The sequence below is a fragment of the Chenopodium quinoa genome, unplaced genomic scaffold (assembly GCF_001683475.1).
Source record: "Chenopodium quinoa cultivar QQ74 unplaced genomic scaffold, ASM168347v1, whole genome shotgun sequence".
Lineage (NCBI taxonomy): Eukaryota > Viridiplantae > Streptophyta > Magnoliopsida > Caryophyllales > Amaranthaceae > Chenopodium > Chenopodium quinoa.
Genome location: NW_018744858.1, coordinates 1,306,405 through 1,330,247, shown reverse-complemented (window position 1 = coordinate 1,330,247; position 23,843 = coordinate 1,306,405). Strand labels below are relative to the sequence as shown.

The following is a 23,843-nucleotide window of genomic DNA, read 5'->3' as shown; positions in this document are numbered from 1 at the left end:
ATATTATGTATCTTCAAAGATCTGTGGGTTTTTTTTTCATCGGCATCGGCGTTTCAATTAATTTGTAAGTCCTTTTCAATAGAATTGTTCTTGCTCTGAGTCTGCATCTTTCTAGCTTCTTGGGAAGATGCTTGTTTACTAATTTGGTTTTAGCTTAGTAGTTTTTTTTTTTTGCGTAAAATTGTTTGGGTTTTTTTTAAGGGATGGGGAAAAGTTCAAGTTTAGGACCTATCTTGCTACATCACTTAGACCATTTGGGGGAGGATGACTGTGATGTTGAGGAAATGTTTGAAAAAACCAATAGCCCAGAGGAGACTATCTCGTATATGACTGCTCTAAAGGATGAAGCAAATGCCCTATTCAAATTGAAAAAATTTAGTACTGCTTTTGTGATGTATAATAAAGGTATCAAATGCTTGTGTGTTATAATATGTGCCATTAGTGATGATTCTCATATGTGTGAGGCTAACCTTGAGTTGAAAGGGTTAGCATTTAGCCTTCTTTTGAATATTGCAGCTAGTGCAATTAAGCTCAACAAGTTTAGTGAGGCCATTACTTCATGTTCCTTGATTTTGGAGTCTAATAAGAGAAATGTAAACGCATTGTTTAGAAGAGGAATAGCATTGGAGAAGGCATATGATGATTTTAAATCAGCAAAAGATTGAACCTAATAATAAGGAAATTGGGAAGGAAATGACTAGACTGGAGGAAGTTGTGTTTAGGAAACAGGATGGTAATGAGGAAAAGGTTGAGGAGAATATGCATCTTCAATATGGTGAAGATCAAGGAAGCTTAATTAATGAAAGAGATATAGATTCTGGCACTAGACTTGAAGGGTCCAAGGTGGAGAAGAATGAGGTGGAGACTTTTGTTGCTAAGCTAGAAGCTACCAAAGAAGTGCTTAATGGCAGTCAGGAGTCTTATATGAAGGATAGTGGAGTCCCCATGAAGGTGGATACTTTGAAAGGCTCGAATTGTTCAGTTTTACCTCTTGTGAGGGTAAGGTGGCTTTCGTCAACCGGAAAAAGCCATCTTCTTGTTTGAGAATCGCCCGTCCAGATTTACATAAGTTCAGGAAGGGGAAAGAGTTGTGGCTCTATCAACCACATTCTACGTCTTTGTCGAAGGTGTGTACCTTCACCCCAAAAAATATATCATGATGGAGACCCCCCACGAACATAGCTCGAGGGAAGCAGTGTTATTGAGGATGATGACACCAATAAAAAACAGTCATCGTTCGTGAATGAAATTGAAAATACCTTTGTTGATGTTGGAACTAACCATGTCCACCTGCCGCAAGAATCTATCTATATCAAGGATGAGTATCAAGTGCAGGATCTTAAAGAGAAGAATACCAGTCTGCCAATTCCTAAGAAAGAACCCGTTCAACCTCTACTAGAGTTTAAGAGTAAGTCGAGGAGGAAAAGCTCTTTCGAAGCCATAGACAAATTGTCCAGCCTTCAAAAAAGGAGAATCAGAGAAAGGACTCAAAAACAAAGCAAGATTTTGCACCCTACCCATGTCTATCCAATCATAAAATCCAATTTTCATGCAAGTATGAAGAGGAAAGGTGGTACATCATATCAATGAATCTCTCCGGCCATCCAAATAAGAAGCTTAATTTTAGTTTATATGTTTGTACTTTTGATTTTAATTATTGTAGTATTTGTACCTCGTGTAAGACTACTCAAAAGTCAAAATCTAGCAAGTCTCGCTAAAGATGAGTAGTAGTGTATTTTGGTTATTACTCCGTTGTCTAAAAAAAAAGTGTTGTCATTCCAAGTCATGGGGCTAGGGGTATTTATGTATTAACCTTTGGTCAGCAAACGTCCACCTAAGCAAAATCAGAAAGACTTTCGCAAATGGTAGTACACAGTAGCAAACATTGGATAATCTAATTCATACATACTCCGTACTATTTTCTTAAACTACATATCGTATAGAGTGTGTCAATTATTATAAACAGAGCAGTTTTTTGCCCAAGAAAAAAATTAAAAAAAATAATAAAAGGATAATGCTATATGCAATCCATAAACATTGAATATACTTCTTCTTTTTTTAAGTATTAACAACTCACAAGTAAATCAGTGCAATAAATGTTTATTTAATGTCTATTCTTTTCACTTTTAGCTTCTTATTTAAATTTATTTGTCTAGTTTGGCTTATACTTCTAGGTGGTTTTCTCTTAGACATCCTAATTAATTAGAAAACTCCATTTTACACTTGTAATGTTATAAAACACAAATTACACAATTGCATCTGAATTTGACTCGTGAAAGTGTATTATCATCTCTCATTACATTAGTTGTTCTTTAACCAAAAAAGTGTATTAAAAAACACAAATTACATTAGTTGTTCTTTCTTTAATAAAAAATATATATAATTATATAAATAAACTTTAAAAAAATAACTACTACAAAGACTCATACATCTTAAAATTTGTAATCTAGCAAAAATGGATGCACCTGAAAAGTATGAAAATCTTAGAATATATCTTTCCAGGGACCATGATATTACTCTTCAACATGAACCTCGTCCTTAACTTTCTTCACTTTCTTGGATTTTTTCTTCTTGGCCTCAATTTTTCCTTTAGAAGCCTTTTTCCTCTTTACTGGCAGTGCGTCTTCTTCATTTTGAAATTGCTCCTCATTGCTAACATGAATCTCATCTTTGTGTGGATCTGTAGCAATTGTCGTTTCTGTCCAAATATTGATCATTCCATGAATACTAGTTTATTTCAACAAATACAAACTACTACTTACTCAAAAAGGATATCTAATTATCAGGAGAAAAGCAAACTGTTTCATCAGATAAGCAAAAGGGAGAGGGACTGCATGATTAAGTTCTTTCACAAGGCTTTTAATAAAAATAAAAATAATTATAATTATAAAAATAAAAAAAAAATAAAAAAAATAAACAAACAAACAAAAACCAAAAACCAAAAACAAAACTACAGTAACAGATAAATATGTATGTAAGTTTGTGAGAAATATGTGAATCTCATGACATAATTGTGTTTTTCTTGAATTTCCTAAAGCACGTAGTAGAGATAGACATTTATGAGATACACAAAAGTGAAATTGTACTACCAATCTACCACAGACTTTGCCAAGAGGTTTTCTTTAGAAGCCTTTTTACTCTTTATTATCTATCAAACAGACCATAATTGCACATATAAAATAATCGTTTCACTTCATTACTAATCGGTTCACCAATATATTGAAAATAGGATTTAAAGGAGATTTTCTAGTGAGGCTATAGCAACGAAAGAAATGGAATAATTTATGTATCCTTATGTGAATCAATATCACTATCTCAGTATCTAGATTTGTATATATGTACAATTCTGCAATAAACCTAGAATAGATCTCTCCTCTAACAGGTCCAGGGAATTTGGACTGGGACTGGGACTGAGACTGGTTCATGACTCTTATGAGAACACTGGCTCTGACAACTATAAGACGCCAAGAAGGTTCAAGGATTCATAGCGAAGGGAGAAAAAAATGCAATGGCTCATATATAACTGGTTTAAGTGGATACTGTGTCAAAGTTGCAATGAAAATCTCATGTAATGAGTGTATGACCATTAAAAAATTAATTGATATCACGTGCAGAATTAAAGGTCAAAGAATAGAAGTACAACAGGTAAGAAAGACGTAATAATTATATATGGAAAAATAGAGAACGTAACCTTGTAACAGTTTCTTTATTTAGATGTTGAAATCAAGGTATATTTGCCTCCCATAGAAAAATTCAAGGTAGCAAAAAGAATAACAATAGCACTAAAATACATGTAAAATAATCATCTCACTTTCATGTTACGTGGTTCTCCTCAAGTTCATTAAAATTTCCCTAAAAAATACTTCGAAAGATCCATATTAAGAGGCATCAAAAGGTGGCATTGAAGAAATGAACTAACCTTCATTGGAAAAATTTGAATCAAATACCACATTGGTCAAATGTTGCTTTAAAAACACCTGCACCAGCATTACGGATGAAAAACAATGTTTCAGATATGTGGCAAAGGTGGCGATGGTTTAAACTTGAAAAAAGAATCATCGCAATGCAATACAATCAACCTGGTAAAGGTGCTACAGAAGTTCTTTCTCTATTTCACAATTTACTAGGACATGATGTGTAGTATAGCGCAGAAAAACAACTGCGTAGCTAGATGCAATCATAATTGCAACTGCTATATTAACACTTTCTTGAAAGCTAAACATTCTGGTAAGAATACTTGTGTAAGTTTGCTACATAATTATTTTCATAAAAGGCAGCAAGAAATGCAAAATATGCAAAAGAACAAGCACTATAAAAGTATCAACTTAATAAACAAACGTACTAGTCTTTTTAACATCACCACCACAGATATTCAGAAGCCCATTTGAACATTTAAGGAGCAATTAATTCAAAATTGGTGCTAAATCTGAACTATAGTTTTCAATAGGCAACATTTGATCACCATGATAAGATAATCATACTTTTTCAGGCACAAGTCAATCTAACCAACCAGCTTATGAATCCACTTATAAACTATTTACACTACTACAGTTCAAGGGGAAGACAAGGCTATTCTGATGTTGCATTTTGATTGACCACAACAAGAATATCAATTTTAAATCTCTGCCTATATACAAAATAGTACACTCCACACAGGGACAAAGTACGCACAAATTGGTTTCACAACTGCTCAAGTTGCAGTTGATCTAAAAAAAAGAAGCCCCTTCAGCATATAGCACATTCCTTTCAGACGATCCAAATCAAGTTAAAGCTTCAGAGGGCCCGGCCAATTTGTATTTACACAACTATTTCCCCAGAAATCACATGAATGACCAACATTTTCATAGTATTCTTGAAATAATAGGCTACGCAAGATGGAGAAACCATAATTTAACTTCAGTAATAGAGCATTTTTAACGCAAGACTGCTTGAGTAGCTAAAAAACAGTTGTTGTGCAAGTAAATTCAAATCTTATGAGCAATGACATCAACAGTTATACTTTGAGCTTAATTTCCCTCCAAAACACACTACATTACAGATTTTGCATTTTCGTAGGGAGGCATCAACATGTATGCATGGATTTAGGGAAATCAGATTGGAATATGGAGAAATTAAATGATCCCACTGGGAGCAATAGTTAGAAACATCGTACAGAGTTGAAAATCTGTAATGCATGAAATAAGTCACAGAAGCTCCTAAAGACAATCATTTGAATGGCAACAAAGAACTTACCGCAGAAAGAAGCTGCCTAGAATTAATATCCCAAAAGCGCACATAACTGTCCAACCCTGATTCAGAAAGGAAAGTATTATATAAGAGAAGTTCTGCAAACAGCAGTCAAAGGTCATCTTAGATTCAAAATGAGGAGGCACCTCATCCTTCGCTTTCAGCTAAATTTTTGTTATATATACATGAAAATAAAAACAGTTAACCCCACCCCCTTCACATCTAAAAGAAGATTATTAATGATAAAATTATATATATATATATATATATATATATATATATATATATATATATAAGTTAAGACATATTTTGATCAATAAATGAACAAAAATTAATCATTAAGTAATTACCACATGATGCTATGATAGAGTGCTCAGGATGTCTGGTTATGGAACGAATACTACCAGAACACTTTCCCAAGAAGCATCCCAGTAACTTCCCTGTCACAATTCAACATAATAGATAAATAAATAAATAAATAAATAAAGAAAAGATTAGTCTCCAATAAAAGCCTGTTACACTGACCAAACTTCATTGTAGTAAGACATTAACATCAGCATCAAAAACTTGAAGTCATAGATTCAAAACAAAAAGAAAAAAATTAAAGCAAAATCATATAGCTTAATTGACTACTATTAACACTTCACTTTTTGCCCTAGAATAAGAATTATGTAAAAGGGACCCCAAACAAAGAAAGAAGACAGAACGTTACGGAGAAGTTTTAATACATAAAGATCAGTGTTTAAATTCTTTTCCCATCATGTATCCCTACGATCCGGATTCCCAGTATTTGTGATTTGATAAATTACGTATCCCAGAAGTTTGTGGCTGGCTAAAGGTTAGAAGAGTAAGTAAACGACATTGATACTTACTAGAGTCTATTTTGGGAAAGGTTTGAAGGACAAGAAGCTTTGGAGCATTAAAAGTGCTTAGATTACTGCAACAGTGAACAGTGTATAAAATTTGAGGGAGAACAGAGCTTATGAAAATAAACTTGATTTCATCCAAGGAATTGGTAAATGTATACATGCTGTGATGAAAGTGAGTAAGGCTTCTTGTCCTATTAACCATCAAGTATTGTGTTCGTAGATGGAGAGAGTACAGGATGAGTGTTGTGTTTGTTCTTCATATATATATGGAAACAAAACCTATATTGGGGAACTGTTCCAACCTGACCCCCCCTCCCCCCCTCTCTCCCAATAACAGATTGCAGTGTAACTTAATAAAGGTTTCTTTTTTTTCAATCTACACCCAATTGAAAAACCAGAACTTTTAAAATCTGCCTCCAGTGAACACTAACTTTTGCACTCTAGAGCATTTCCACTATCTTGTCACATTTTTCTCAAACCAAATGAGCACTTAACACTATCTATTGGATCTTCTAGCACTCCCTTTTAATAAAATAGACAAAACAGCACTATTAAGCTAATTTAATGAAAACCCTTCACAGATTGAGAAGCATGAGTCAGCTTAAAAGTGAGCACGCAAAAAGGAGAAAGGAAGCAGAATATAAAAACCAAGAGAAATGGAGAAAGGGCAGATCCATGCTTTCAAATCACGCACATCAGTTACATTAAAAAAAATGTATGAAGAAGGAACCCACCCAGCCATTTCCAGCAATGTGCTTATACTAAAGAATTACATCAAGTTGCATTCGAACTGAAGATAAATACTCTGTACTTAATGGTTTAAATTTAAGCCAAGCCAATTCAACATTTTTATCCCACATCCAAAATCTCCATCTTAGGTGCCAAACTTCAAAGTAATGGCTCAAAAACCACATTCACTTCACACAAAATGAAACTGGGTGTTACTTGTGTAACTTCAGTGGTGTAAAGCCAGAAATTATCACCCATCTGTTTTTAGCTTTTCATTTCAGTTTCGCCCTGAGAACGGCAATTTTGCAACTATTGAAGTTTAACAGAGATCTTTTCATGTTAGACAAAAAGATTGATATTGCACTTAAGTTCTGCAAGAAGATGATTCCAATTTTCCAGCTCTATGGCATTTTTGTTTTTGTTGAACATGTTTATAGCATTTCAGATACACAGGTATGAGCAAAGAATTACCACTCAAGAAAGGATCGGCCAGATATCTATTGGGAATGTATTAGGGTGGTGTACCATACATTGATGTACAGGCAGCTTCTTATTGTGTAGTGTTGATATGTCTTGGTATTTATAATAAGTATTGCTCTCTATCAAGTGAATCTCATATTCCACTCTTTCTAGACAGTAAAATAAATGTTAAACTAATGCTATATGAGATTGCTTGGGTGTTTTGGTTTTTGTGCTATAGAATATTTTTATCATAATATCCTTTTGGATATTCACAAAAACTTCATATGCCAAAAAAAAAAATGTGGTAAACATCATGTGCCTCCAAGAGACAAGGTGGACGGGAGAAAGAGCTCGAGGCTTGATTATGGGGTATAAGGTGTGGTACGTTGGACAGGAAACGAGCCACAAAGACTAGGAATGGTGGAGCTAGGAACGGAGTTGGTGTGATTCTTGATGAGAGGTTGTTGAAAGAGGTAATCGAGGTCTTTCGGAAGAATGATAGGTTGATAGGGTGAAGTTGCTATGTGGCAAGGAGATTGTGAATGTAATTAGGGGGTGTCTGGTTCATCAAATTGGAATGAATTGGTATGGAATCTCATACTAGAGAGGTATGGATTCTAAAACTCATACTAGTCTAAAGTTGTTTGGTTTTACTGTTGGAATGGATTCTATACTTCATTAATAGAATGGATTGTGAATCTTAGGGGGAGAGGTTGGTACGGAATTCCATAGGTAGGGGGGGGAGGGGGAATTAGAACCCCTTGGGTATGAGATTCCATTACTAAAAAACTCAACCAAACAAAAAAGTTGCTGGAATAGATTCTAACTCCATTCCAATCCATTCCAAATGATCCAACCAACTGACTCCTTAGTGCTTATGCTCCCCAAGTTGGTTAAATGCAGAAGAGAAGCGACAATTTTGGGAGGATTTAGATGAGGTGGTACAGGATGTCCACCACACATAGAAATTATGTATTGGAGGTGATTAACTGGGCATGTTGGGGTGAGTCAAGATGGCTAAAGGGTGTTCATGGAGGCTTTGGGTATGGGTAGAGGGACGTAGGTGGTGAAGCTATTATGGATTTTGCCCAATCATATGATTTAATTCTAGCTAATACTTGGTTTAAGAAACGGGATTCACACTTGATAACTTTCCGAAGCGGAGCAAATGCAACGCAAATAGACTTCCTGCTCACAAGGAGCACGTATAGACAAAGTTGCTTAAACTACAAGGTCATCCAGGAGAGAGTATGGTCACCCAACATCGGCATTCGGTTATGACTATTCATTTGAAAGAAAAGGCGAAGAAAAAAGGAAGACAAGAGGAGCCAAGGATAAGATGGTGGACTATACGGAGGATCCAGACATGACTTGGTTACGAATGAAGAATTATTTCCTGAGAGTGGCCAAAGAGGTCTTAGGGGAATAAGGGGAAGAACTTCGATGTGAAAGTAGTAATTAAGCAAATAAGGGAATGCTATAAAATGTAGGAGTGAAAAAACCTTTGCAACGTATAAGGAGGCTAAGAGTAAGGCAAAGGCAGCTGTTCACCAAACGAAAGTAAAGGCTTATCATGAGGTTTATGAAAAGCTCGACTCCAAGGAGGGAGAAAAGATCATTTATAAGATGGCAAAGAGAAGACAGAGGGCAAGGAAGGATATTGGCATGGTAAAATGTGTCAAAGATAAGAACTAAATTGTCCTAGTACAAGAGGAGGACATTAAAGGTGGAAGGGGTACTTCGATGAATTGTTTAATGGAAGTAATGGAGTTTTGGTATATCAATAGAGGTGTAAAGGTGTTTATGGTGTAACTAGACCAATTCAAGATGAGGTTCCATGGTGTATGTTGTTTGCAGATGATATCGTTTTGGTGGATGAAACTAAAGGTGGGGTTAACGCGAAGTTGGTGCAATGGAGGCAAAGGTTGGAATCTAGAGGATTTAAGCTAAGTCGGAGTAAAGACTGAATATTTGGTATGACGCTTTCATGAGTGAATGTTTTAAGTATCTAGGCAAGAAAAATGGTGACATTGATCAAGAGGTGGCCCACAGGATTAAGTTGTGGTGGCTTAAATTGAGAGCAGCCACTGGAATGTTATGTGACCGAAGCATCCCCTTATAGTTGAAGGGGAAATTCTACAGGACTGCCATAAAACCAGTGTTGCTCGGGCTTCTAAGAATGAGCACATTAAAAAGATGGAGGCTACGGAAATGCGCATGTTAAGGTGGATGTGCGGGAACACTCTAAGAGATAAAATCAAAAATAAAGTTATTTGCAAGAAAATAAGGGTAAGGGTGGCAGGCATTGCAGACACACTAAGGGAAAATCGTTTGCGTTGGTTTAGGCATGTAAGACGGTGACCCGAGGGTGCACCAATTCGAAGAGTGGAAGAGTTGGATAATGGAGGGCTTAAACGAGGGAGAGTGAGACCGAAAATGACTTGGTTGAAAGAAATTAGGAAGGATATGAAGTATATGGATTTGAATGAGGATGAAGCATTGGATCGTAAGGGATGCAGGAGGAAGATTTATGTCGATGACTACATGGAATAATTAAATTTGGTTCATGTAGCTAACCCCACTTATGGGATTAAGGCTTTGATTGATTGATTGTTGTATTCAGGATTAGCAATTTTGCACTAGATTTTGCCAACTTAGTCTGGACCAACTACGTATAAGAATCACAAAGTAACATAAGCACATTCAAATAGGAATAAAAGCTCAACTATGTCCTTAAAAAAAGAGATAAACCAACATTAAGAGAAGTTTCTTAAAAAATAAAACACTAGTGACGTGATCGATTGAATAAAAGAAATTGCAATGCTAAGTACAACAACAATATGACCTACTTATCCAGATATACAATCAATCAACCAAAGACTGGCATACAAAAATGTTAGGTCAAAAAGACAAGATAATTATACTTCAAGATATTCAAATTCATTACCTGTACGAATGTCAAAAGAACCCAGATCACCAGAACCATTTCCTACATATATAGTATGTCCATCCAAATCTTCTACAACAGATTTAATAGGTGTCTCCCTAAAATCAATTGATAACACGGGCCTTCTCTGAGATGATGTATCGTAGAGGCAAACCTATCCAGACAAAGGTGAGCATAAGCTAAAATTCGGTAAACAAATAATGCAAATAAAAGGTAAACTTGCTATTATGCTTCCCTAAAATCTTCAAAATATAATTATATCTTTAGTCACTGATTAAAAATAACAGCTCTCAAATATGACAAAGAAAGAGAAGATGAAGAGAAAGAATAGAATGTTTTAATGGCTATTTGTACTTTCTGTGGAAATGGATGAAGGGAATGTTTACATCTTTCTAATGAAGCATTTTAGTGAATATGACTTATTTAACTTCCTTGTGGGCTAAGGAAGATGGGTTTTTAACAATTACTCAGTTGGAAATTCAAAAAACTGGGCTAGTTTATTATCTACTACTCCGTATTATTTTTCGAATACATCAAAACATGTTTAAAAGAAAATTAAAATTTCTATCACGTAAGGTAACCAGAGGCAAATATCTTATTGAGTTGAATAACCATCTTAAAAAGGAAAATTTAACACTTAGATCAACTTCTGAAAAAAGGCTAAAATAAGTGGATTTGATTTGCAGATTCCTGAATATGCCCAGAGATTTGATGGGTCACGTTCCGAAAGGTCCCCAATGAGAATAGGTAGTCTCCACAGGGTACAAACACTTTAAATAAATAATGGTGTATAAAAATATCCATGAAGTAATGCACTAACCATGGCCAAGAGTAAACCACTAGTGGCTGATAGAAAGTGACACTCAGACAAGCAAAGACAGTTTCACCCATATCGTGTGCTGAGTCTATGAAAAAGTTCTTGCATCCCTAGATGGGAATTACTAAAGCTACTCTCCATCTGCTCAAATATGCACCCAGACTGATCTTAGGAAAGGATATGGAGCATTGCTCATGCATCTTTACCCAGAGTAATAGAAGTTGAGACATTTCAGACCCTAAGTCAACAAAGAGAAAACCTTTTTTGAAGAAATAGTGCGGATTGCAATCTATAGCTTATGTAATTAGAAATGTGCTCAGACATGTCTACGTCAGGGGAAAAAAGACATAGGAAATTCCACATCCCCCTTACCCGCCTCCCCCCCCCCCCCACCACTCATAGGAAACTGGCTATATAAGGATCTCCCAAATCTAAGGAAGTTAATAAAACAAAGCATGGTCTTAAAAAGGACCACATTTGCCTCCATACAACTGACAACAAGAATCTCCATCAGCTAATATTACCTGGTGGTTTTTGGTACCAACCACAACCTTGCGATGATCATCGTTGCTTAGGAAGGTCAAAGATGTAAAGCAAGTTGGCGTAAAAATTCCAAGGTTATTCGCTTGGGGCTGCAAAAGCATAACAACAATAATTAGAATTTATGTTTGCTTGACAAAAGTGAAACACAACAAGGTCACATTGCAGTTATTAATTAGTAAAATTATTTAGCTTACAGATTTTGCACTCCAAATCTTACTAGTCTTCTCCAGGTCCCACATGTTAATTTCAATGCCTTTCCTAAAAAGAAACATAATAACAGAAATTAAAGCATATCATTCAACACAAAATCAGCATTATTTAAATAAAAACAGTAAAAGATCTTAATTTTTAAATTTCTTAAGAAATATAGTTCTGAATACACAAGGCTTACCCTCCAAACACAGAGTAGCCTTCATCAGCATGTACTTTGGAGCAGCAAATCTCACCAGAACCGCACACACTCCACGTTTCTGGAGTAGCAAAAGAAACAGAACCAGTGTGTGAATCAAAATCTTCAATTCTCCTCAAGCTTGCTTTCCCTTTAGTTGTACAAGAAAGCAAGGTTCACGACCTAGTTACACATAAAACATATAGAGATTAATTTAATACCACCACAGTGACCCCATTGTATCCTTTACTAACTCAGGTCAAAATTTAAAAACCAAAAAAAAACTTTTATTTTCTGATGTCATACAAAGAGAGTTAAAATGACCTACCTTGATGATGACTCTACCATCCTCTTTTTAAATAAATGCAATCCAGCAATCGGGTCATCTAATGGAGAAGTGTCATCACCATCATCACAGATTGAAAAACACAACTCTCCAGTAACCGGACTCAAAACTTCAATTTGAATAGTACAATACCGTGTACACAACGCAGCAAAAAGTATGAGCTTAAAACAGGATACGCATGATACCATTTACATTGGTGTTGACATGGGAAGCAAGCAACTTACTGCACCATTTTTCCTGGCAACTGCTAGCAACTGCAGCAATCAATAACAATATTTAGAAGATTTTTCAATTGAATAGATACAATGCAGTAGCATAATATGTACAAAATCAACAACTTTTCCTATGAAATTAAGGCATACGAGCATGTTAAACTAGACAAGAAAGTATATGACACGGCACACCCCTGGAATACAGCTCCATCCTTCCCCGTCAAACTGATGATGTAATAGGAAATTAAGGTATATGACACGGCACACCCCTGGAATACACTAATTCACAAAAACACGCACACAAAAAAGTAAGATCATAAGCAAAAATATAAACATAGGAACAGAAAACTCATACATACAGGGTTGGATTTTCGGTCATTGATAGAAGCGGCGAGGATAGCTTTAGAGGAATCAGGGTCACCCCACCTCTCTACAACCTTAGGAACTCCATCTAGCTTACTCCGAGCTTCAATTACTGAACAACAATGGCGACGATTTTGTAAGGAAATTATTCAACAAAAATTAAAAAAAATAAAAAACAAAAACACCCATGAAATGAATAAATTGTATGGTAATATTAAGCATAAATTAAAATTAAAGTTAGTACCTTTAACAAGGCCAAGTACGTCGAAAGTTAGGGCTCTTAATGGTGGGCAACCTGGGCATTCTATTGTGGTTGTTCGCGGCATTTCTGTATATGGGCAGAGGACTGCAACACATTTAGCAACCAAATTTGACTTAATTAGCAAACCTTAAATTCTTCGAGTAATTATATACAATAGTTCAATCATCTGAACCCTAAATTGAGTATACTGAAAATTAAATTAACGAAAGTGTGGAATTAAACAATTGAATATGAAATTGATATTCGATAATTAAAAGGAAGGTACCTTGTTTCAGAAGCTACTTCAATGGAGGGGAGAAAGCTCAGAAGCCGCTTCAATGGAGAATTTCAGAGTATGCTTCAATGGAGGAGAAAGAGAGGGAAGGCTGCAGCCAGGGGCGTATTTAGGGTGGGTTTAAGTGCGAACCCAATTTTTTGAAAAAAAAAATTTTTTTTTTTTTTGGAAAAATTGCTCAGAATAATTCGTACTTTTGCATCATTTGCTCAAAATAATCACAACTTTTGATTACTTTTAGAAAAATTGGCTTAAAATAATACCAACTATTAACGTGTGTGTAAAATAATACGAACTTAATTATTTGCTATCAGCGGTACCACCTTTATGAAGCGGAATAAAAAATAGGAGTAAATAAAAAAAAATAATGTCCGAATCAGCATTCTCCAGAACCTTCCTGCGCCTTATAAGGCTATCCCCCACCACAATTTCTAGTTTTTCACAAACTTCCGCGTTTTAGAGAGAGATAATCTTCTTCATTCTCATCAAATCACACAACCTCACGAATTTCGATCTATCAGTTTTTCACGGTTAGTGCTATTTCATTTTTTATTTTGATTTTGATTTGATTGTTTCAATGTACAATTGTTGTGTTCTGGATTTTCCTGGTGAATTTTATTATTAAGCATTTGCGACTTGTTTAGGGTTTGTATTTTGTGATTTTTTAATGTTAATGACTTGTTATTAGATTTGATTTTGACTGATTGTTTCAATTTAAATTCAATTGTTGTTTTTACAAATTTGCGACTCTTTTTGGGTTTGTATTTTGTGATTTTTTTTGTTTGATGTTGATGATTGATCGTTAGGTTTTATGTATATCATTCGCCCATTATATACATAAGTGGGTACCCGAAACCGAAATCGGTATCCGGTGATTCCAATTCTATGTCCTAAATTTTAGGACCTGGTTTAACAAATTCCAATTCCAGTTCCGGATTTAGGACCCTGTCCCAACCAATTCCGGGTCCGGGTCCTAAAATTTTGATCGGTTACCCAATTTGCTCACCCCTAGTAATTATTAGTAATTTGGTCATGATCATGTGGTATTATTGTTGAATGATATCATAATAACTATATTATAAAGTCTAAATTCTCATTATTGGATATCATATTAGATACCCGATAACCGTTCCTAAAATTCGGGTACCTGAAGTTCAGGTAATGGATATCATTTTTAGTGTTATTGGTTATCGGGTATCCGAACCGATAGTGTAACAGTGCGGGAACCTGTCTCATGCTCACCCCTAACAATTACTGATCATTTAAATTATGAAGTGATTACGATGTAAAGTAAGAGTTTAGATTTTGGATAAATAGATTTAAGTAGGAAAAAAAAATTGCTTATCGGATCGGATAACCGTTAATTTTAAAATGATACCCAATAACCGTACCCGATAATAAATTATCAGATCGAGTATCCGCATTGTTGTGGTTATTGAGACGGGTACCTTAATTTTCGATTCGGATTTTTGGATAATTTTGCTTAGCCCTACTTGTTAGACAATCTAATCAATATATATGGTTAGTGTTAAATACTATAGTAGTATACTAGTCATTATATTTATTACTTATTTTAATTTATATGCTGAGCTAGTCTTTATTACTTTAGTGTATGTTTTTATATTATTGTATTCACTAAAAAATACGGAGTAAAATATTCCGTATAATACAATTTGATTCTTTGTAACTATTCTCATTACTACTTACCCACATGATTTTACACTTTTCTTAATTTTTGTGAAATATTAAAAACGGACACTTAATTATGGGACGAGAGAATATAAAATTGCGTCAAATTTTTTGAAAGAAAGGGTCCATAGGAGTAACAAGAGAAACTAGACTTAGAAACACTCGAGTAAGATTATTATTCATACGATAATATACGCTTTATGTTTTCAAATAAATCGCCATACAATAATATAGCATAAAAAACCAACTTCTCACCAAACCATACAATAAGATAACATTATTAATCCTACGATAATATACGCCTTACATTATTACTCTCACCAAACCATACAATACAGCATAAAAAAAGCAGCTTCTCTAAATGCCCAACCTCTTCTTTAACTCCAAAATAAACTCATAAACCTTGTTTTGGTCAGGAAGAGCTTTAGCCACACTTTCCCTTTGGATGCACCTCTTAGCCCATTCAATGATCTTTGGGCAAGATTCTTCAATCTTGAAGTTGGTCAATGTTTCATAGGCGTGAAACCAACTATAGAATGGGATGAAAACAATATCAACAAACCCAAATTCATCTCCTCCAAAGTAAGATTTGTTCCCTAACTCTTGCTCCAATACCTTCAAGTGCTCAATGAATTCCTTCTTCGCCGCCTCTTGATCTTCGCCTTTAGTGGTCCAAACTCTCCTCCCAGTATCGTATATCTGTACAAATGTTAGTCATTTGATCAAATGTTGGACATATATCTTCATCTAACTTAACATATAAATTATTACAAAATGAACCTATTTCAACTAGCTAGAGTAGTGGTAGTGAAAATCAAACTCACCATTTTATAATTAGGTAGACTTAGTAATGTCCTACTTGTTTTTTCCATTCGAATTAATAAATACTCACTTATAAATTACCATAACTACTTTTAATCGAAATCCTTTAATTATTGATTTTAAACACATTAATTAGGTAGACCGCTTGACAAGAGACAGGCTAATAAAAATAAAAAGTTAAAATTCTTAAGAGTTACCTTCTTCTCAACAAAATCAGCCCAAAAACGAGCTTGAGCCCTACGATAAGGATCAGAAGGCAACAAAGTAGCTTTATCAGACCAAACTTCATCAATGTATTCAACAATTATAAGAGACTCACAAACCAGTTTATTATTATGAACAAGAACCGGTATCTTTTTATGAACCGGGTTCATCTTAAGTAGTAATTCACTCTTATTCTTCAAATCTTGTTCACTGTATTCATATTTCACTCATTTTTCAGCTAATGCTATCCTCACTCTCATCCCAAATGGACTTGCCCAAAATCCAACAATTGTACTACAATATTTGTTGCCATTTTTTTTTTTTTTTTTTTTTTTTTGTGGAGTAAAAGAAAGGGAGTTGTGTTTTTAATAAGGTGTTTTTGATAAAGTGGGTTTGAAGGGTATTTATAAAGGGTTTTGGAGAGTGAAGGAAAATTGTGGAGATCCTGGGTTGATGGATGATGATCCTACATTGTTGCATGTAAATTAGTTTTTCTTAATATAAAAGACAATAAAGATTTCAAACAATATTTTAATTAAATATATACTAAGTATATAAAGAGGGACAATGGTAATATAGGGGAAAAAATATAATAGTAGATTATAAATCTTATAAGAAGATTTGTCAAAAAAAATGGATAGAAAGTTTCCCATAATATATGTTTATACAGAATATTTAAAATATTACTTTATTTGATTTATATATGAAAGAATAATAATAATTAATGGTAAAGCTGGAAGAAAAATATTATAGGGATCGGGAATCAAATATCTCTAATTATGAATACTTGTGGCCTGGTAAAAAAAACAGGTAAGTAACTGGTAAAGAATAAAATTATATATGCTATGTATAATATAGGTATTTATCGTGCAATGGAAAAGTAACTGGTAAAGAATAAAACAGAAAAAAAAGTTATGTTAAATTAAGCCAACTATCTTTAGTAGTTTTCACCATTGGAAATTTTATACAGGTCATGGCATTTGTATCAAACCACATGAACTCTGTATCAAAAGCAAAGAATGAATTATAAATCTTATAAGAAGATTTGTCAAAGAAAAATGGATAGAAAGTTTCCCATAATATATGTTTATACAGAATATTTAAAATATTACTTTATTTGATTTATATATGAAAGAATAATAATAATTAATGGTAAAGCTGGAAGAAAAATATTATAGGGATCGGGAATCAAATATCTTTAATTATGAATACTTGTGGCCTGGTAAAAAAACAGGTAAGTAACTGGTAAAGAATAAAATTATATATGCTATGAATAATATAGGTATTTATCGTGCAATGAAAAAGTTACTGGTAAAGAATAAAACAGAAAAAAAAAGTTCTGTTAAATTAAGCCAACTATCTTTAGTAGTTTTCACCATTGGAAATTTTATACAGGTCATGGCATTTGTATCAAACCACATGAACTCTGTATAAAAAGCAAAGAATGAATGTAGTTGTAAAACTGCCCATACCTCTCTTTGCTCAGCAGTCATGAATGAATCAGTCATATCACTAAGCACTTCTATAATGTCATTGAAAGTCACCTTCCCATTGCCATCCGAGTCATAAACCCTGAAAATAACTGCAAAAGAGACAAGAGAATTTGTTTACTATAGCTACTCACTAAAATTTGGAGCTTACACAGGTGTCATTTAACAAATTGTTATGTTGAAAGGGGCATTAATACAAGTACCACAGAAGAGTTAATAATCATTCCTTTAAAGGATTTAAAGGAGAAGAGGGAGAGAGAATCTACAAAATAATCACACATTAAGATAAGGTGATAGTCACTGATTAACTCAATGACTGATAATCTAACCAGATTCTCAAATACTTAACTACACATCTATAAACAAAAAGGATTTATCTTTCTTTTTACTACTTTTCTTTTACTTCCTCGGTACATTTTAATTGCATCATTTGGGGTCTACAACAACTTATTTCAAAATTTGAGGTCTACTAACGTGCCACAAATTCTTGGCCTCACAGAGGCAAAGTAAATAGAAGCTGGTTCCAGGAAGCAATAATGTTAATTGAGTCTTTGGCTCTTAGCTCTTAAAGATTTATTGTCTAAAAATTTATACAAAGGGTGCCAGATTGTCACCTCAGCCATGGGTGGAAGCCATGGTATTCACTTGGTGTCATTCTATTTATGTATAATATCTTAACGATGAAAATCACTAGTCAACTTAGAAAACCCCTATGATATGTTGGCCCCACAAAATAAATCCTTCTTCTCAGAAAACAATATTTCAATCCATATGCAATCCTAAAGTAAACAAAAACAGGAAGGATACAGTCATACATCCCATCAGGTTTTTAAAATTAACTCAAAAAAACAGGATAGGTTGTTCTGCTAGCCATAATGTTGACCGGACCTTATTCCATTTACAAAGACTGAGATATTACTCAAGCAGCAGAACAATCAAAATTATGAGGTAGCACTCTTGCCTAGAAGATGAAGACAACAACTAATTGAGATAACCATTAGCAATCCCCGATAAACATAAATCTATCAGATCAAAATCGAAAACTTACGGGCAACTTTCTGCTCAATGCTTGCTTTGGCACTAAATGCAGATAAGAATGCAACAAAATCCTTAAAATTTAAACCATCAACCATCTTCAACAACCTCTGCATAAAGACACACCACGAATTCATAACATCAATTCCGCGAAAAAATCCTAATCAACAGTTAATTCAATTCATAACAGCCAACACGAGTATGATCTCAAAATCTACACACTCAATACCTGAGCTAAAGGGTTCATTGCAAACTCCGACACAGACATAAATTCATCGGATGAAATAAAACCTTTGGCAGTCCGATCAAGTTGACAAAATCTTTGATACAAAGAAACTATCTCTTGCTGATTGACTATATTAAAACAATAGCATATATCATATTTCATTGAATCATGACAAAATTTAGCATTCTACAAAATATAAGAGAAAATCAAAATAAACCCCATACACAATTTATTGCAGTGTTCTTGAACTTCTTCAATATCATATTAGGTAAGCATTGATGGAGCATTACCCATTTGCTTCCATCTCAATCTGTGATGATTAATCAAGCAAAAAAATAAAAATTAAAAACAACCCACTAATTACCATCGAAAAATTCACAGAAAAATTCTAGGATAATAAAAAATTAAGCACGCCCACTAAATTATAACAATCAAATAGATGAATTGAAACTTGAAAAGCACCCTTCAATTGAAACCCATAAAATGAAAATCGAGATTTACCAAAACAACAATTCCTTCAGGATTGTATTAAATGATAAATGAATATCGTTAAAGTTGAGGTAAAATGAGCTTGACCACTATTTTACAGAATTGGGACTTTCTAGAGAAGAATTGTAAATATGTAATAGAAAGCTTCAGTCTTGGAGAAATTGGGAAGTGCTCTGATATTTTGTTGATTGGAAATTTTTGTGGGATGATACCAAAGTTGCTGGGATATTCTGTGGTGAAATTTATGTATAGGTAGAAATTTGTATGATAAAGTATGAGGGTGATTTACCTGGATTTCAATACAGTTGACTGAGTGTAAAGATTACAGAAACGACTGGTATTAGTTCTGACCACCACCCTAACCGTCTAAACACCGACGCCTCCGATTACAGTCGATTGCTGCTCTAGAGTCCAGACTCATCGATTTACTTGTACCAAGGCTATGGTTTTAACCTTTAAGGGCCCACCTTGTTTTTGTTTGATTCGACTTATTCGAGATGATCTGATATGAACTTATTTTATCTGATTTAAATTTATGGTTTGATTTGACTAAATCAATATGTAATTTATATATTGCAAAATTTTTTTCAATATGGAATTAATCATATTTAGAGATTAAAAAATTGCACAAAAAGCGATTATGATATGAAATACCCCAAAATGTATAGCAGGCTCGTATATTATTTAAATAGAAGGCTCGTATATAGCAACCATAAGTCAACCACTCTGAGAGTGAGGGATAGCTCAGTTGGTAAGAGCTTTTCTCCCGATTCCAGGTGATCCTGGGATCGATTCTCATTCCCGCCCTAAGTGGCTCATATGAACCAAAAAAAAAGGTCGACCACTCTTTGGACAATATTATCCTTCCCTTCTTTGTCTCCTCTTCCTCTTTTTCTCGCTACCACCAATATCGCTCATTTCACCACCACCAACCACCACACTTATCTAGCTACCACAACCATCCGAACATTTTTATAACACCGAAAAACCAAGTTGGCATCATTTGATCGGCATCCACATAAGCTCGTCATTAGTGGTAGTGTCATCGATGTAAGGGTATTTTGGTACATTCATTTAATAATTGTTAGTACAATGATAAATTACATAATGTTATAAAATGATTGTAGGGTCATAAAACAATTCATTAGAAACTCTAATAAAACAGAGTGACATATAATTTTAAGAAATTTATGGTATCAATATATATTTGGAAGGGAAAATTAAATCTTTTCTAATCTTTTTTTTCTTTGAAGAAAAACCAGATCTAATTGCAACCTGTTTTGCCCAATCAATCGCTTGTTGAGTATCTCCGAAGAGACCATCATGTACAAAAATCCCACTATAATCATTTATGTCTCCACCATAGTCCTACAACAATGCCATATTATTTTTAAATACATATAATTATATAAAGATTAAATTAATACATTTAACACAAAATTAACACATAAGTAATTTCTAAATTTTTTATTTGTAAATTTCATTTATGTTCTATAGTTTACATTTGTAGGGATTATTATGCGTGCTATGTGTACCTTTTCAATCAAAATAAAAGTAGTTCTTATTTGTATAGTTCATCATTCTCAAAATTTTCAAATAATTGATTAAAGTTGAACCCCAAATTAAAGTTATTAGAATTTGATTGAAATCATTTTATAACACACTTATACAATGGAGACTTCAGTCCCATGATCAAGTTCATCAATTAGAATACCAAGAACTCATTTGACCACCACAATACCAAGAACCAATATCCACTCCACACTTCAATCCCAAGCATCCCCTCGGTTTTCACAAGGTAAGCTACCTTAGGATGATGCAAGTGTTCATAATATTTGATATGGTTTAAAATCTGTGCAAAGTTATGAATTCATGATGGCCTTTTATAGTTATGATAAGTTCATACAAATTTTCATAATAATTTATTTTTCTACGCGAATATATATTGGCAATTAGCGTTACCAATATTAATGAAAATTTGTGAAGGAAAGGGTAAACAAACCATGAATTATAATTTTCTTACAACATTATACTTCTTATATAAACCCTACTTTATAAACTTGTGACAATATTGACAATATTACTGCCTATAAAATGACCGAACAAGTCATGAGTTATATAGAGGATAATACTTCAATCTACATGAACATGACATTACCCTTCATACTCTTCATACCCCTCTTCACACAATACTAATACACAACACTGGAGCTGTATACCTACGTCCTACATGTTGAAAGATGAATGCCTTGACTAATGATCATTGCGTTATTGGTTATTATCGCAGCAGGAGACAAGGCACCAGAATATCGGTCTATTACACGTTTTGTGTCAAGATTCCAATCCATTACTCGTCTTGCGGAATTCTACCAAGACAAGTAGCCTTTCCTAGTTTTCTAAGAAATAGTGTGTTGAAGCTACATAATTCTGGATGGTTATAATATGTACTCGTCCACTTTGAGTCATTACATTATCTACTTTCTAGAACTTAGGCATTTCAAAATCATATACTTATGTTTTCAAACTCGAGTTGATTATATGTTCCTGTCAAGTGCTTTGATCAACATCCTACTAACGACAAATCTCAAGCATCAACTTGCAGCAAAGCGAACTATGAACTAGATCAATTATTGAAAGCAGTATTGACAAAAATATTACTCTAATGTGAATGCATGGCAGCCAGAGATTCCGTTCTGATTTCCACGGGTGAGTAATTTGCTTATTCACAATATACTCATCAAACTTTTCAAATACACCATATACCCCCGAGTCTAACAAAAATGCCCCATATACCCAAATGATTAACGGACGTCAATTCCGTTAGTCATTAAGGGTTAATTGTGCCACTTGACATCTCTTGATTAGTTATTTTATTTAATTTATTTAAATAATTATTAATAAAATCAAAATATTTTAAAAAAAAACCAGCCAGCTACCGCCGCCTCCCCTAAACCCAGCCACCGCCACCTCCCATGAACCTCACGCCAACACCGATGTCGGCGCAAATCCCACCTGAACCCCTGCGCCGGCGTTAGCCCGACCCAACCCCTTGAAATCGGCCCAAACCACCATCCCCGCAACACCTAAAACCCCTCCCTCCCTCGAAAAAACCTCCCTCCCCACCTGTCAGCGCTCCAAAACCCCCTCCCCCGTACCGGAGAACGCAATTCACCCCTCCCCCTACCATCTCCGCCCTTTCCCCAACTTCATCACCGCCGGCTGCAGAAAATCACCACCCCAAAACCCTAAAACTCCAAAATCGAAACCCTAATTTTGGTTTTAAGGTCTCGATTTTGGTTTTAATAAGGTTTTAGCGTGCTGGTTCAAGGGGAAAGGGGGCGTTAATGGCTGGGAGAGTGGCGAATTAAGTTCGCCGGCGTAGAAGAGGGGGTTTGGGCACCGGTGAGTGGTGATGGAGGGTTTTTCGAGGGAGGTGGTTTTCGGGTAAAGGAAGGATGGTTTAGGGGAAAGGGAGGGGCGTCGACGAGGCAAGGGGTTTTGGGGTGGCGCCGACGTTGTGGTTTGGGGCGGAGCGCCGGCGAGGGGTGGTTAGGGTGGGGGGCAGGTGGCTGGCGGGGGAGTTGTGGGTGGTTGGGTTTATTTTTTTTATTTTTTATAATTATAATTAAATAATTACTTTAATTTTTTATTGATTAAAAGAAATATAGACTAACAAATTAATGTCCTTTACTAATTTGCGCATTTGGTGACATTGTTGTTAAACTCAGGTGTATATGGTGTATTAAAAAAAATTCATAGGTATATTGTAAATTAACGAATTAAGTATTTGTTGAAATAACCATTGTTTTAATCCTCCATCAAGCGTGACCAAGGGCGTTTTGAATTCTGGTAATGGTCAATACACTTTGACTGAATCTAAGTCAACAATATTTTTTTGGATAATTTGTAAATTACCACCAAAAAAATGTACTTGTTTTTAAAATAACCAGCCATTTAATTTTTATTTTTATTTTACCACCCCTTAAATTAAATAACCGCTCAGATTACCACCCATTTCAAAATTCCGGTGGTTTTCCGTTTGTGGACCCCACCTAACGGGTGGTAATTTAAATATTTTCCCCATATTTTCAATTTTTTCCCTCGATTTTTTCTCTCTCCATCTTCCTACTTTCTTCAACCTTCTTCCTACCTTCTTCAACCTTCAATCCTACATTTTTCTCTAATTTAAGCAACAAAGCTTGGAGTAAGCATGTCATATCTAAGAACCTGATGAGCTGAAGCCAGGTGCATACTCATCAATCATGGAGAAACACCGTTTTGCAAACGACTCCTGCAAAATACCAGTTATAAGGAAAAAAAATTGAGTGCTGAAGTGGAAGTTTTGATCGTGGCATTTGGTAACAAGCAAAGTAAACCCAAGAGATGAGCAATCAAGACATCAGGTGTATGGGAGCATATTACAAATGACCAACTTAAATGGCAACACTTT

At 34.6% G+C, this 23,843-nt stretch overlaps 2 protein-coding genes and 2 pseudogenes across 2 annotated transcripts; 1 reads left to right on the top strand and 3 right to left on the bottom strand.

Moving 5' to 3' along the window:
- The first annotated feature begins 203 nt into the window (after positions 1–203).
- Positions 204–665, top strand: LOC110704722 (peptidyl-prolyl cis-trans isomerase FKBP42-like). The gene has a single exon (XM_021882530.1). It carries the CDS (start codon positions 204–206, stop codon positions 663–665), a length of 462 nt encoding a protein of 153 aa, XP_021738222.1.
- A 1,600-nt stretch (positions 666–2,265) lies between these two features.
- LOC110704775 lies at positions 2,266–13,987 on the bottom strand (annotated as a pseudogene).
- A 1,298-nt stretch (positions 13,988–15,285) lies between these two features.
- Positions 15,286–16,932, bottom strand: LOC110704700 (probable glutathione S-transferase parA). Its single transcript, XM_021882514.1, has 2 exons — positions 16,147–16,932; positions 15,286–15,826 (listed from the first exon to the last, which is right to left on the bottom strand). The coding sequence occupies exons 1-2, from the start codon at positions 16,321–16,323 to the stop codon at positions 15,485–15,487; spliced, it is 519 nt and encodes a 172-aa protein (XP_021738206.1). The 5' UTR covers positions 16,324–16,932; the 3' UTR covers positions 15,286–15,484.
- A 507-nt stretch (positions 16,933–17,439) lies between these two features.
- Positions 17,440–19,366, bottom strand: LOC110704721 (annotated as a pseudogene).
- Positions 19,367–23,843: the final 4,477 nt, after the last annotated feature.

Bases quoted from the DNA above. Each gene is read 5' to 3' on its own strand.
- LOC110704722 (XM_021882530.1), top strand. From the start codon at position 204: ATGGGGAAAAGTTCAAGTTTAGGACCTATCTTGCTACATCACTTAGAC.
- LOC110704700 (XM_021882514.1), bottom strand. From the start codon at position 16,323: ATGAACCCGGTTCATAAAAAGATACCGGTTCTTGTTCATAATAATAAA. The intron at 15,827-16,146 runs GTAACTCTTAAG...ACATTTGTACAG, and splicing joins CTGATTTTGTTGAGAAGAAG to ATATACGATACTGGGAGGAG.